Source organism: Pieris brassicae, chromosome 3 (genome assembly GCF_905147105.1).
Source record: "Pieris brassicae chromosome 3, ilPieBrab1.1, whole genome shotgun sequence".
Taxonomy (NCBI): domain Eukaryota; kingdom Metazoa; phylum Arthropoda; class Insecta; order Lepidoptera; family Pieridae; genus Pieris; species Pieris brassicae.
Genome location: NC_059667.1, coordinates 13898783 through 13913158, shown reverse-complemented (window position 1 = coordinate 13913158; position 14376 = coordinate 13898783). Strand labels below are relative to the sequence as shown.

Below are 14376 nucleotides of genomic sequence, written 5' to 3'. Positions count from 1 at the left end.
GTGTTGGGGATGGAGTCTTAGGACCTTTAGTTACCTGGGCAAAGGAAACAGTTTTGGAAACTAATTTTGCTGGTTTTACCGATTTGTCCGTTTCTATCATTGATTTTGATTTTAAGACATTTCTCATTTTCTGTAAATCTTTTGCTACTACACAGCCTCTGTAATTAGCTGGATGTGACTCACCACAGTGAACACACTTCGGTTTCGCGTCTTGTGGCTTGTTACAATCGACTGTGAGATGCTTTGCAGTGCATTTCACACACCTCGGCTCCTTGGAGCAGTATTTCTGTGTATGCCCATAAGCCTGACACCTCTTGCATTGGGGAATCAATTTCGGTGATTTCAGTGGCTGTACATCAATTTTGCAGCCAAGTATGGATTTTATTTCGTAGATATTTTTTATGTTTTCCTGATGGTGGAAAGACAGAATAAACATGTTAAGCGGTTCTTTGGTTTTCCAGCTATATTTGACGGCTGCGTCTAAAATTTTAAATCCTTGGCGAGTAAGGTCTTCAACTATCCTTTCAGGCTTGCAAGAAGCATGGAGATTTTTTGCCATTACTCTTATTGGCCTGCTCTGCTTGTTTTCGTAAGAGAACCACGAGGCATCTTCTTCTTTAAGATGTTTTGTGATCACTCTGTAGGTAGCTTCACTATTGGTGTTAATCTTCACCGATCCATTTCTAAGCATTTTTACTGTGAACGAGTCTTTATTCAATTCTTTTTTAAGTAAGGAATCGTAGAATGATTGGTATTCAATTACATTTTCAACAATAATCGGGGGTGGAAGGGGTTCCTTTTTAGGCTTTTCTTTGGTTACTTTATTACAAGTAACTTCTTTCATGGGGGAAGGGGAGGTGTTTAGTTTCCTTTTCTTTCTGGTTTTTTGTCGCACCCATTCCGTTTCTTTAGCCAGTTCTTCTTCGTCCGTCTCATACTGAATTGATTCAGCGGCTGCCTCGTCCCTTTGTGCTTAACACAAAGGCTGCTCTATTTTTTTCTCGAGCTGAGCTATTCGTCCTTCAGTTGATAGACAATAGTTTCCAGGTCCGAGCATCGGGCTCTTTCCTTTTTCAGTTCAGCCACTAGAAATTGCTCGTTTTGGGTTATAATTTCAAAAACACTTGGAGATGACATCATAAATTTAATATAATATAATAGTCTATAATATGCACAAAAAATAGTTGAAATTCGATTGTTAGTTTTGAGACAGCACAGACAACACAAATATGAGTAAAAGCATTATTAAATACTGTTTACTATTTATGAATAATTTATATATATTACACTTTAATTCTATTGCTTTCTATATATTTACATAAAAATCTACAATATGGACTAAACACAAACATTTAACACTTAAAGGACGGGGGACTTTAGGGGGAAGAACGTCATAAAGAGGATAAGTTAGTTTGGGACGATTAAATAGTATGTGAGATACAGTGCCTTCATCGAAGCCACACTCACAGATAGAGTGATCCCTTATCCGGAGCTTGGCTAGATGAACAGGGGTGCAAGCATGTCCAAGACGCAGGCGCGAGATTGTGGATGTAATCCAGCGATTTGCATTTCGATAATAACAAAACCAGGGTTGTCTTGGTATGTTTGGTTGGATGGAAGCATAAAACTTACCCTTAACCGATTTAGAGTCATTCCAAAATATCTTCCAGGTTCTGTCCAGATATGGCTTTGCAAGAGAACAAAGATCCTGAGCTGAATTTTTAAAATGATCTAGAGAACCTGACTCAACAGCTGCTTTGGCACATGAATCAGCAGACTCGTTTCCTGGGATACCTGAGTGGCTAGGAATCCAAACTAGTATGATAGATAATCCTTTTTGATTACAAGAGAGCAGAGTCTCTCTGATTTTTAGTATAATAGGAAAACGTGATTTGCTACGAAATGAGTTTTCTTTAATGGACATTAAACAACTTAAAGAGTCTGTCAAAATAGCTGTCTGTTGTATGTTATGGGAGTGTGCAAATAGGGTTGCTTCCAATACAGCTGTGGCCTCTCCTGTGAACACTGAAGACTCGGGAGGACATTTAAATTTCAGGATAATTCTATACCGAGGAACCCAACAGGCAGCACCAACACAGCCATCTGGAGACAGCTTTGATGCGTCAGTGTAAATAAGGAGATGATTTGACCAATTTTGATTAATATAGCTTTGTAATTTGATGTTGGTATCTGGGGCTCCTTTGATCAGACCAAGGTCTGTGATGATGGGAGGTTTGTATACCAGGGCTTTATAAGGAGTAGAATATAGGGGATTTGTTGGAAAATACATCATGGGGTTAGGGAGGCTGGTGTACTTTAGATAACTGTCGAGCAGATAGGAAGAGGAGTTGCGGGTGCAAGGGGCATGTGATAGTCGGGTTAATCGATGCCAAAGAGGGTGGGATGATAACTGTAACATCTTGCTAACAAAGCGGTCACATAAATACCGCCGGCGGATGTGTAGAGGAGGATCAACACACTCAACCTGCAAAGCATTAGTAAAGATTTGTTAAAGGGATCCAGAACAAACATACAGTAATCCATATGACTACGTACTAAGGCATTATACAATAACTTCAAAGAATAGGGGTGAGCACCCCACCAAACCCCCGCTACTGCTCTTAGTACGTTAATACCTTTTTCACATTTTTTTATTATGTGTTCAGAGTGGGCAGTTCTGTTCAGCCGATTATCTAAATAACTACCTAAAAATTTTACTTTATCTGTCAGGGTGATTGCTTGATTTTCAAATGAAATGAGTAGAGTAGGAATGTATCTCTTCCTTGTAAACACCACTGCCTGAGATTTGCCAGCTGACAGGGACAAGCCGTGGTCAGACAACAACTGGCCTAGATAATACAAAGCAGAATTGATACGACAGGATACTTCCCCAATACTGCCTGAGCTGTGATAGAGGACAATATCATCAGCATATTGTAAGATGTTACAAAAACTGGTGACAGACAATTCGAGGTCGTGGGTATAAATGCTATAGAGCAGAGGGCTGAGAACTGAGCCTTGAGGGAGACCTTTCCAGACTAGTCTGGGGGGAAGAGAGGTTTTCTGATGCTTTGTCAGAATAGATCTGCAAAATAGCAGATTTCATATAAGTTGAACCATCCTCGAAGGTACACTCAGCTTAAGCATTTTCTGCCTGAGTGCCGGAAGTAGGACATTGTCATATGCAGAAGCAATAATATAGAAACACACCCACAAGGTACTCACCTTTAGTAAAGCCTAAGCGAATGTCTGTTGTCAGTATACTGAGGCTGTCTGTGGTACTCAAACCCCTCCGGAACCCAAATTGGGAGGAGGGGAGAATATTTCTACTTTCCATTAACCATTCTAGTCGGTTTTTAAGAAGGTGTTCTGTAACTTTAGCTAAAGTAGATGACAAAGCTATGGGTCGATATGAATTTGAATCTGAAGGGTTCCAGGTTTGAGAATGGGAATGACTATTTGAGATGTCCAAGATGCCGGTATAATACCAGTTTCAAAACCTTTGCTTATTATTTTAAGGTAGTAAAGTTTAGCTTTGTCATTTAGTCTAGCCAGGAAGGAATATGGAACGCCATCTTCCCCTGGAGTCGAATCTTTGAGACCATTAAGAGCGATTTGAAGCCCAGAGAAAGAAAAGAGAGCATCCATTTCATCGGAAGCTGGAGCTGGCATATAACTCAGAAATGAGTCCACATAGGGAACGAAAGGTGGAGCCAATTTGTCAGCAAAGTTGTTAATCCAGTCAGAAGGGTTATTTGAAGAAGCATCAACATGGTTCAGGGAACGACGGAATCTCCTCACATTTGACCACACAATAGTGGATGAAGAGCGAGGGCTAAGGGATTCACAAAATTGTATCCAACTAGATCTTTCTTTTTCGATACTAACCTTTAATTTTAGCATCAAGCCTCTGATTATTATTAAAGTTCTCCTGAGACATACAGGCTGAGTAAGATTTCTCTGCAGCCGTTCTCTTACCAAACAAATCGCTGCATTCATCATCCCACCAGGGAAAGCAGCAGATTTTTAGGAGAGTGCTTTTTGGGGATCTGATAATCGGCTGAAGATATGAGAGAATTTAAAAATAGATCATAGCAAGACAAGACATTTTCTTCACGTTCCAAATCCGGCAGAGTGTCTACCATACAATCAACGGATTGGGCATACTCTTTCCAGTTTGCTTTTTTGAGTTTATATTTCAAAAGGGGGTTGGAGAGGGGTATGGATTTGTTGTCTAATGTAATAAGTATGGGAAAATGATCACTGCCATAGGTGGACTCAAGGGCGTTCCAAGTTAGTTGCGAGGCTAGGTTAGGGGAGCAGAGGGTGAGATCCACTGCAGATTTGGGATTCTAAGTAGGGTATACCCTGCGAGTTGGGGAGCCATCATTGAGGATACAGAGATTGACAACGTCGAGTAAGTCAATCAGCAGTGGAGCAAACCTATCACTAGCGTGGCACCCCCTACTCTACTACTCTACTACTCCTCTACTTCCCGGGAAACTTGGAAAATGAATGGGCCTTTATCATCATTAGAGTACGATCGAGGGCCATCGGAAAAGGAGGGGTGGACATATAGGTGTTAAACAGACGGGTTCGCCTGAGTGGGATCCGTAATTGTTTTTTCGTCTCCTCTCCTTGTCGTTTGCGAGACGTAAAAAAGGTTCCCGGGTCGGGAGGTTCGGGGTCAGGATCCATTTTACTGTAACTGCAGCGACTATATAAGTTTAAATTTTATATTTTACCAGCACCAATAGGGTTAGTTTTGTGAAGATAGAACAATATCAACTATTTTATCTTTGGAAAATCACAGAAACACCGGAAAAAACACCAAGATCTCACTGACACGTGCGTCAACCATCCACGTGAATAATATCAAAACTATCTCTAATATAGCGGTAAATTTTGGCAGTTGTCTCCTCCATTAAGTTGGTCTAATATATTTGACATCTGTGGCTAATTCATATTTCACAGTATGCTTTTAAAGTGGGCAGTCGGCTGTTGCGAGCTTGTGTAAATTAAATATTAGTTTATCATCTGTGACTGTGTCTAAAATCTGAAATGTGACCTTGAGATTTAATTCAATGCAATGCAGACTGCAGTTCAGTCAAAACAAAACACGACGTAGGCAACAAAGTGAAAATTTCTTGAAGTATCGTATCGACATATTGATACAATTATATAAAAATGTATTTTATTTTTTCGGATATTAAGATTGTGATGTAGTCAAAAATAATTATTCTGCTCGCACCTCCAAATTACTTGTGTTACAATAAACAGTACGTAATAAATTATAATATTGATTTGCGTCATAACTTAGGACAGCATTTTATTTGAGATATATTATACTTTATTCATCCATTTTCAGAATATAAAAATGGACGGACACTCTTTAGAACATAGTGATTCTGATTCTGGCGAAAGTTGGACTTTACTAGAATCAAACCCAGCTTTCGCTGACGAAGCACCAGAATTTGCGGAAACACCTATCGAAAGGTAAAATCATCATTGATATTATTGCTTATTTTGTTATTAAATTCAATAGTAAATTAAATTTCATTGTTGTCCAAATATAAATAATAACTAATACAAAGTCACAAGTAAGTTGGAAACCTGCCAAGATCACTTATGAAAGGATTAACTTTGAAATTAATTTAATATTGTTTATTATAAAATATCCGTGTCATGTATCCAAACGTTTTCTTTGTTAATTGCTTATCATCTTTCTACATTTAAATTATGGAATAGTTTTTTTTAAATAAAACTATATTATAAAAAAAATTTCAGTCCAATATCTGATAGCCATGAAAAAGATGATGATACAGATGGTATATCAATCATCAGTGACAGTGACCATGAAAGCCATTCTCCATACCAAATACATTTTGAAAAATATTCTAAGGAGATCCGTCCCACAGAAGCAGAGATTCCCCAATATACTTCAGTTAATCCACATCTGCTCAATTTTAATACTGATGAATCTTTAGGGGCTGATAATGAATTTGTGGGTGATAATAATAAACACAGAATATATGTTCACAAAAGAAATAAGAGACTCAGTACAGTTCTTAACATAATTGTGTTGGGAAGTGTTATAACAGCAGCAGGTGTTGCAATTGGACACATGTGGGGAGCTAAAAATGAATGCTCAATGCATGTCCCACCTTCAGTTAACAAGATATTGTCAAATTTGTATAAACTGCAAGAAGAAAACGCATATTTGCGGAACAAGTTAAAAGAACTAAGTCAGTATCACCAAATACAGCAAAAGTTACCTATTAAAATCAATAAATGTAGAAAGGTATTTGAAGAGTCATTAAACAATAAGAATGTAAACAGATTTACAAAATGTATTGATCACAACAAATTAGAAAGTCATTTTGTTGTACCTTCATTTGAAAGAAATTTTGTAGCTGACATTAATAAGCTTGAAAATATTTATAAAGATAATAAAAGTTGGCTTGATGAAGAAATCACAAAAAGATTAAAGGTTGAAAAAAATATGTGGACTAATTATGTAAACAAGTTAACTAAGTCAAATACAAAGTACAAACAAGACAAACCTTTTCTTGAAAAGAATGAAGATGTATCTTCTAAATCAAATAAAAACTTTTTAATAGAGGATGATTCTCTGGAAACACCGTTAAAAGTTAGCTATGCAGATTCTCTGAAAAGTGAAGATTCAGATAAGAAGCTGAGTAAAAGAGATGCTGCCTTTGAAAATAATACAAGTAAATTGCAAAATAAGAAAAAGATAAAAGATATAGGTGAAAATTTGGAACAAAGTATGAGTGATATTGAACTAAAAAAGGATGATAGATATGTTGGACATAAAAGTAAACAGGAAAAGAAGAAACTTAATCGCCAAAAGGCATTTAAAAAACAAAAAAGGCGTAATAAATATGAACAATGGGAAATGAAAGGTGGTTTCATTAGGGATTATGACGACATTTCTATTTCATCACTAGAGGATTATAGTCCCATAGCTTCTGAACAAAAATCCACCATAACTGATGGTACAACCAATGATAATTTAGATAGGTTTGTAGAAACTGAAAACAATAAATCTCAGCCCAATAAACAAAAAAAAAAAAGGAAAATTGTAGAGGACAGTCACAAACATGAAAATTGGTATAATAAAAGAGTTGAGCTGCGCAAGATAGCCAGACAAAAACTTGAGCAAGAAATGTTTGGTGAAAAGGGTCCAAACACAGCTCAATGGTACTTTAAGAGAATGCAGAAAAGAAAACATTGCCGTACTAAAGATAATAGTACAAACAGAAAATTTAATGACAAGCGGGACATGAATTACAAAACAAAACATTAAGATAGACATAATCACAATATATTATTTTGACCATAAGTAATAATAGAAGCTATAATATGTAGAACAATTTTAACATATGAAATTTTGTGTATTATATTTATTTGACATTTCAACATTAAATTACAATTTCACAAAGGTCAGTATAATTCAGAAAAACTAGTAGGTGATAAGATTCTTGAAGAGCTAAGTAACTGTTATATGTTGGCCTTTGTGTGTTTGACCAACAACTGTGCATTTTAAGTTGCTATACAATAATAATGCACCTTACCCCTATGTATATGCAAAAATATTTTATTTTTCAACTACTAAAAAGAATTAAAAATCAAATTTTAGGCAGTAGTTAAATAAAACAGGAATTATTTTTAATTCATTTATTACATACTCTTAAGGATTTAATCCAGTGATATTAAGTATTTTAAATTTATAAGTACCTAATAAATATAATGACTTAATAATGGACTTTTATTGACCTTGAGTACATGATCTCAACTGTAATCTTTTCAGTTTACTTTATTTGAAATATATTTAGAAAATGTTTGTAGAAAGACTCATTTTTACTTAGTTTTAACAGCCATTTGAGAGTTTAGATATTGTGGTTAACCACATGTTATAAGAAAATAATTCATTAATTGTCTCCAATTGCTCCACTAAACACGAGATTGATAGCAGCATTCACATCACCTGTAAACAAGAACTAAGTAAAAACTGTGTAAAAATTTCAAATATATAATGGGAATCTCTTGACTGACCAGTATTATATATCTACCGAACTAAATTATAGTGACAAATCATACAGACTGTCACAATAATGTTTTAGATCTGAAAACAAATATGTTCCTTTGGTTACTTAGGGTTCTTTTTTTATTGAATTATTAAACAAATTAATATGTCATGGTATTAGATTATATACCATATAACTGTGGTAATTACATAAATGGATCCTTATTATACCAATAAACATTAGTTAATGATCCCTTGTAATGGTAATGATTAAACAACAAACATGTTGAATTTTTTTTTAATATCGTGATATTCTACCGAATCCTACTAAAATCTTACTTCAATAGCAGCAATTGTAGAATTGTATGTATATAATTAACGAATTTATATTGTTTGTAGGTTACGCAAGACTACACATTTAAATGAAATTTTTACTATAAAGATTAAAGGTTTATGTGTAGATCGATATAGTTGCCCAAAAATGTTTGCTTCATATATTTCATAAAGATAAATTTTCATTCCTTTCAGCAAGTTCTTAATTAGCTATTAGTGACGATAAAATAAGTTATTTCAAACCGTAACTCACCAGAACATATAAGCAAAGCACGAACATTTAATGCGTCGTCCAGCAATCCCATCTCGTGCATATGATTGAGTTGTGTGGAGAAATCTTCGTCCCGGGCCACTGGACTTTGCGATGATGATGCTGAATTTTAAATCGAAATATTATAACCATGGCGGATTTATGATGAAGTAACTGTATTTCTAACTACTAAGGACAAGTTAATCTAAAGCAAGATGTATTCAAATAAACCTTCCATTGATAATAATCATTTTAAAGTACCCTTGATAATACACAAATATAAGTGGTAAGTAGGTCATGCAAATTGTTTATAACTAGAAGGTCAGGCTCGACTTCCGACGAAACAACCACTGTTTGGGGCTGTCCACGTGGTGTACGAAACTGTACTCATACCTGCAGTACTCTGTTCCATGGAGGTGGGTGATGTACCTGTCCTTGTTATAACCTGTGTGAGTGCGTCACAGAACATTTCCGATGTTATAACTGGTGGGGTACTACTCGCGGCTGGGGCATCAGTGCTTGTTCCTGAAAGTTGTTTTCAATTTTCAAAAAATTTAACAATGGCATAAGTACGTTCTTATTCAACCTAAAGAAACACACTAAAAACACTATTTTGTAGAATAAAAATATTTTCTTTTATAAAGTTATATTTTAGTAACTAAATTGTAATATATTTTGGAATAAACAAACTTCTTGATCAGGGTTTGCTGAAAACCTTAAATATATATTTTTTTAATATATAGACTATATTAAATACCTAATTTATACAGAACAAACGGCAAGCAAGCCGCAAACTTTAACGACTAAATTTAATTAAAACCAACATCAGAAAAAAATTAACAATATTGACGATCTCTTGGTTTAATTTTATTTAAATGACAGGTAGTTTGATAAATTAATATACACATCTCTACAAATTTGTTATTCTTATTAGAAACCCGTAATGCTTACTTTACTAATGGTATCATGTTTTTTTTAATATTTTATTTTTAGTGCCACTTTGGTTAAATTTAGAAAAAGGGCATGAATACTCTTTAGGAAATGAATAATGGCTTTGATATCAAATGACTCATCACTAGGAAAATTAAGAGAGATCTTCATTGTTTTTTATGGTAAGATTGGTGGTTCGGAAATAGTACAGTGGGTAGCTGTTTCCACAGTGGTGGTGCGCTGCAAAATTGCCCTCAGGTGAGGAAAAACGGACGTCAAGGTGATACGGGTGGAATTTCGTATTCTGTCTCGACGTCGATGTTAAAACTCCGGCGCAGGGCACACAAAGCTGGCCGTGGCATTAGAGAGAGTGTCCCCGAAGAGCAATAGCGACGAAAGGGAGTTTATTTGCGGAAAATTGTGATTCATCAGCGTTTAAATTAATGGAAGACGGTAATATTAATTGTGTGAGGAATTTAGCACTTAATGGCAAAAATGATTAGTCAAAAATAATTTAATCAAAAATATTATTAATTAGACGATATTTTATTTGGAGAGTTTTGTATAGATGAGCCACCGTTTTTCCAGTTAACTGTTTTAAAATATGTGATCATTTTATGGAAGCCACCAGTGGAAGATGGCAAACTTTACTAAACAAATAAGTTTATCTCTAAATATAAGTATATTTTAATCTTGTATAATGATAGACAAATTTCAACTTCTTTTTGTAAATAAATTTTGTAAATAACTTTACCAGAGGCAGTCGCTTGTGGATCTGATTGTCCAGCAGCTTGTAGTAACCTCAACAGGCCTTCCTGACGTCCGCCGCCTATACTTCGGACTGCTTCGGTGGCTGCCTGTACACCAATTATTACAATCATTTTATTTACTGGCACCGCCCGGTATTTATTCTATAGCAGCGTGATGGCATAAATCTTCCCCAATAAATAATTATTAATTTCAAGTTTATAAGTTTCAAAATACTCCTGACATTAGGTTTTTTTAATAGGATGGTATACAATGACATCAACTCAAGATTTTTTTAACTCAAATTACAACAAATTATTAGCTAAGATTTAGCCTCCTGGGGAAAACTGGTTGTCCTTAATAATAGGGGAGCTTAATAAGTGGGGATTGCGCGCGTTACTGTAGCGCGACAGAAAATCCTATAACGTTACTCCATGTTATGTACCCCTATCATATATGATCCCTTAGTAAAGTTGAGGGCAGCTCGACAGATTATTAAAATCGCTTCATCATTTATTTATGGTTTTAGCTACATCGCCCCATGAAAACCGTCAGTATATATGTCCTTCAAAATAACTAAAAAATTAAAATCTGTGATGGTTTTTGTACAGGTGACTCGCCCATTACTCAAATATCATGAACAAATTGTTATATTATTGAAATATACACGCATGTACTTAAGTTATCTTGTATTAGTATAACGCACTCGAGAATCTGAAGGTCACAAATGTTTACATTTCGATCGCGTCCAAATTGACTTTTGGTCACGTCCAAATCGTCATCCATTTCAATAGGACACTTGAATTCACTCAACATTTCTGAATATCTGACACGGTCCAATAATGTTTTCTTCCCCTTTTTCAGCCTCATTTAATCGCTTGAATAATAACTTTTGCTTATCAGAAAGATGAAGCGCGTATAATACTATACATTTCTGACACGCTCGAGTATTTTCATCTGTTTTTTTTACTTTTAACAAAAATAAAATGAAAAAACATAACACAACCTTATTTCGTTTTTCGAACCTAATCTGCACAATATTATATACTATCTGCATATATTACACGCTTTAGTAACTGCAAATTTAGCTGTCTGGGTTCCCCTACTATTAAAATAACAATGACAATATACAGTATATCAAGATATTTTGACTAAAGTTCTAGCATTTTTTTAAAGTCTCTGTGAAAATTAAATTACCAGGTTCATCATTATAGGTCCACAATAATAATCTTAATATTTAACATAAAAAAAAAATATATATTATATAATTTTTGCGAATAAATGGAATATTAAACGCGTAACCGCCAGGTCCGTTCTCATTCCAAACAGACTGTTCTATGAAACTATGATTCTTTAAATGCTTATTCAAAGAGAGAAAGGTTTCCATAATAAGGAATAATAATCGGCATAAACCTGTAAAGCTGCAGTAAACTGCTCCTGAGTGATTGCATTTCTGCCTTCAGTCTCTTCACCTTCTTCTTCTTCAGCATCTTCATCTTCTGAAAGTGCTTCCAAAGAGTAGGCAAAACCAGATGTAGGTGCTGTATATAAGAATATCTATTAACAAATTGAAGAGTAGAAGTTGTCTTTGTACATTTATATAATTTAAGAAAAGTTAATATAGTTAAAAGAAAAGTATTCAATATGTTTTACTGCAGCATATGTTAAGAAGAGTTAACTTAATATTAAGAGTAACAATTACTAACTCGCTAGTATCACATAAATCAAAATATTAGATAATTTATAAGTTAAAGAATCCCTGATCTAAATTACTAATTTATCATGTAAATGTCTTTTCCAGGTTGTTTTTAGTACTATACGACATCCAATCATAGTATTAAGTCTATGAAGATAAAATGCAAATGTTAAATTTTGGAATACCAATTAGCTGGCTTGGGAATTTAGTTGCATTGCCTCAAATTTTATGTTATTTGATATACATATAAATATTTTAATTGTTGATATATTTCTTTAACTTCTAGATTGTATGGGCCCACTGGAAATTGGTATTGTTGGCGATTGAAATATAAAGCTGAGTGGGGCCCATTTTCGGGTAATGTTTTGATATTATTTTTTGTGCTTGCTTTAAGTAAATTAATATATTTTCTATTTTATAAAAGTGTATTTTTTTTAAATAATACTTACTTGCTTCAGTACCAGGTGCGTGACATCTTGAACAGACTAATCTTAAAAGATTTCTCAATGCATTTGGGAGATCAGGATGAGCATCTGTGCCCCTTCTCATTGTTTGAACATTGGCACCTAGAGCAGCAAGTAACTCCACTTCATGTAAAATTGATATAGTTGTACAGTCTTCTGCTAATGATGGTGTTTGCTCTATTATGTCAGATATAACAGACTCATCATTTAATAACTGAAATTAAATGATAACTTTTAAAATATATTAAATTGAAATTGTAATGTTTCTAAATTATAAATAGATTTAATTCACACCAAGAATTGCTTATCCATTATAATATGGTACCAATTTGTCTTAAATAATTGTACTATTATTAAAAAACAGTAGTCAGTTAACTACTCCCCAGTTATTTATTATTTAATTGGTCAAGTAGATAATTTTTTTTTCATTACTAGATAGCACATTTGTTTATGTTATTTATGCATTGAAATATTGTTTTTCAAAAATAATGTAATAATAACAGGGTATATGTGAAAAAAACAATAGATAAATTATACCTGCATGGCTCTTGTCCAGCCAGGGGCATTGGGAGTACAGCCCAAAGTTCTCATTGAGGAGTTCAAATGTTGTAATTCTGCATCACTAAAAGTTGGTGGCGGTGCTGGAGGATTCTGTTCCTTTTTCTTTAAAACATGAACCATTTCACCACTTTTAACCCCATTCTCACGGAGAGTAGTACTGTCGCGAAGTATTTTACCATGGTGTATCAGTTCTAACATAAAGAGAAAAAGTTTTTGTAAAGGAGATGCAAATTATACTATATTTTACTAATGAACAATTTCATAAATCAAGAAGCCTAAAGCTATAATTACCTAAAGACGATGATGGTATATTAGTTTTTTTCTCAGCTTCTGACTTAAGAATGCTAACAGTATTGTCAAGACTGAAGTTTTCCAGCTTAAATCGTTCAATAGGTCCTGGCTTGACTTTTATTCCTAAAAACACGAATGGTTGGGCCTCAATTTGATCCATTCTGTAAGATGTACAATAAGAGAAAGGAATATGGTAATCTTTAATAATATTCCAAATTTGCATAGAAATTATTACCTTAAAGGCTTTATATTGGTATCGTCGATGTATTGTCTATAGTATTTGCCTATTACACAGAAATAAATCAATATTCACTTAAGTTGCGCGGACATCCAACAAAATCAATTTCTTATTTTCATATTTATTTATTTTGACAACAATGAATAAATTCAAATTTGCGACATCACTCCAACTTGAACAGTAAAATCAGTCAACACTCGACAGTCAACTTGACTATTGACTGGTTTGATATGGGTATTCTAGCTTTGTTTTATTAAGTTTGTTGCCGTTGGAGGTCTAGAAAACAATTATATATTGTAATATATGATTTTTCCTAAGATGTTCATTAAAACTAAACGAAGCCAATTGCAGTTTTGACAAAATTATTTGATGAATTACTATTTAATTTTCTACTTCTTATTCAGCGGTCAACTATATGGAAAAAACTAATTCTTCAGCTTTATAATCTTTTATTTATATTATTAAAGTATTCCTACGGCTACTCATTAAACAATATTCAAACAATTACATTATACACAAAAGCCAAAAACGAAATACACATTTCATTCACACAACGGAACAAACTTAAATATAAAGCACAGTTTTACCTATTTATACAAAAAATATAACAAAGTACATACTTATACTAAATTCTTAATTAAAAATTCTAAGATTCATTGATCATTATAATAATTATCTAATTTAAAGGAAGATAACAAAGCCATTATTAATAAAAGATACCAGAGCTTTTAAAATATTTTTAAGCATTTTTTAGTCACATTAAATGGCTGAGTTACGTAAATAGTTTTATATTAGGGATGCATCCGATGCCGATATATC

At 33.9% G+C, this 14376-nt stretch overlaps 2 protein-coding genes across 2 annotated transcripts; one reads left to right on the top strand and one right to left on the bottom strand.

Annotated features, from left to right (window-relative positions):
• Positions 1–4973: 4973 nt before the first annotated feature.
• On the top strand, positions 4974–7779 carry LOC123706826 (putative neugrin-like protein DDB_G0288135). Its single transcript, XM_045656307.1, has 3 exons — positions 4974–5279; positions 5369–5496; positions 5788–7779. Exons 2-3 carry the CDS (start codon positions 5378–5380, stop codon positions 7325–7327), a joined length of 1659 nt encoding a protein of 552 aa, XP_045512263.1. The 5' UTR covers positions 4974–5279; positions 5369–5377; the 3' UTR covers positions 7328–7779.
• On the bottom strand, positions 7760–13753 carry LOC123706827 (ubiquitin-like protein 7). The gene is made up of 9 exons (XM_045656308.1): positions 13555–13753; positions 13320–13480; positions 13005–13219; positions 12453–12681; positions 11721–11848; positions 10315–10417; positions 9024–9155; positions 8634–8753; positions 7760–8008 (listed from the first exon to the last, which is right to left on the bottom strand). Exons 2-9 carry the CDS (start codon positions 13477–13479, stop codon positions 7953–7955), a joined length of 1143 nt encoding a protein of 380 aa, XP_045512264.1. The 5' UTR covers position 13480; positions 13555–13753; the 3' UTR covers positions 7760–7952.
• Positions 13754–14376: the final 623 nt, after the last annotated feature.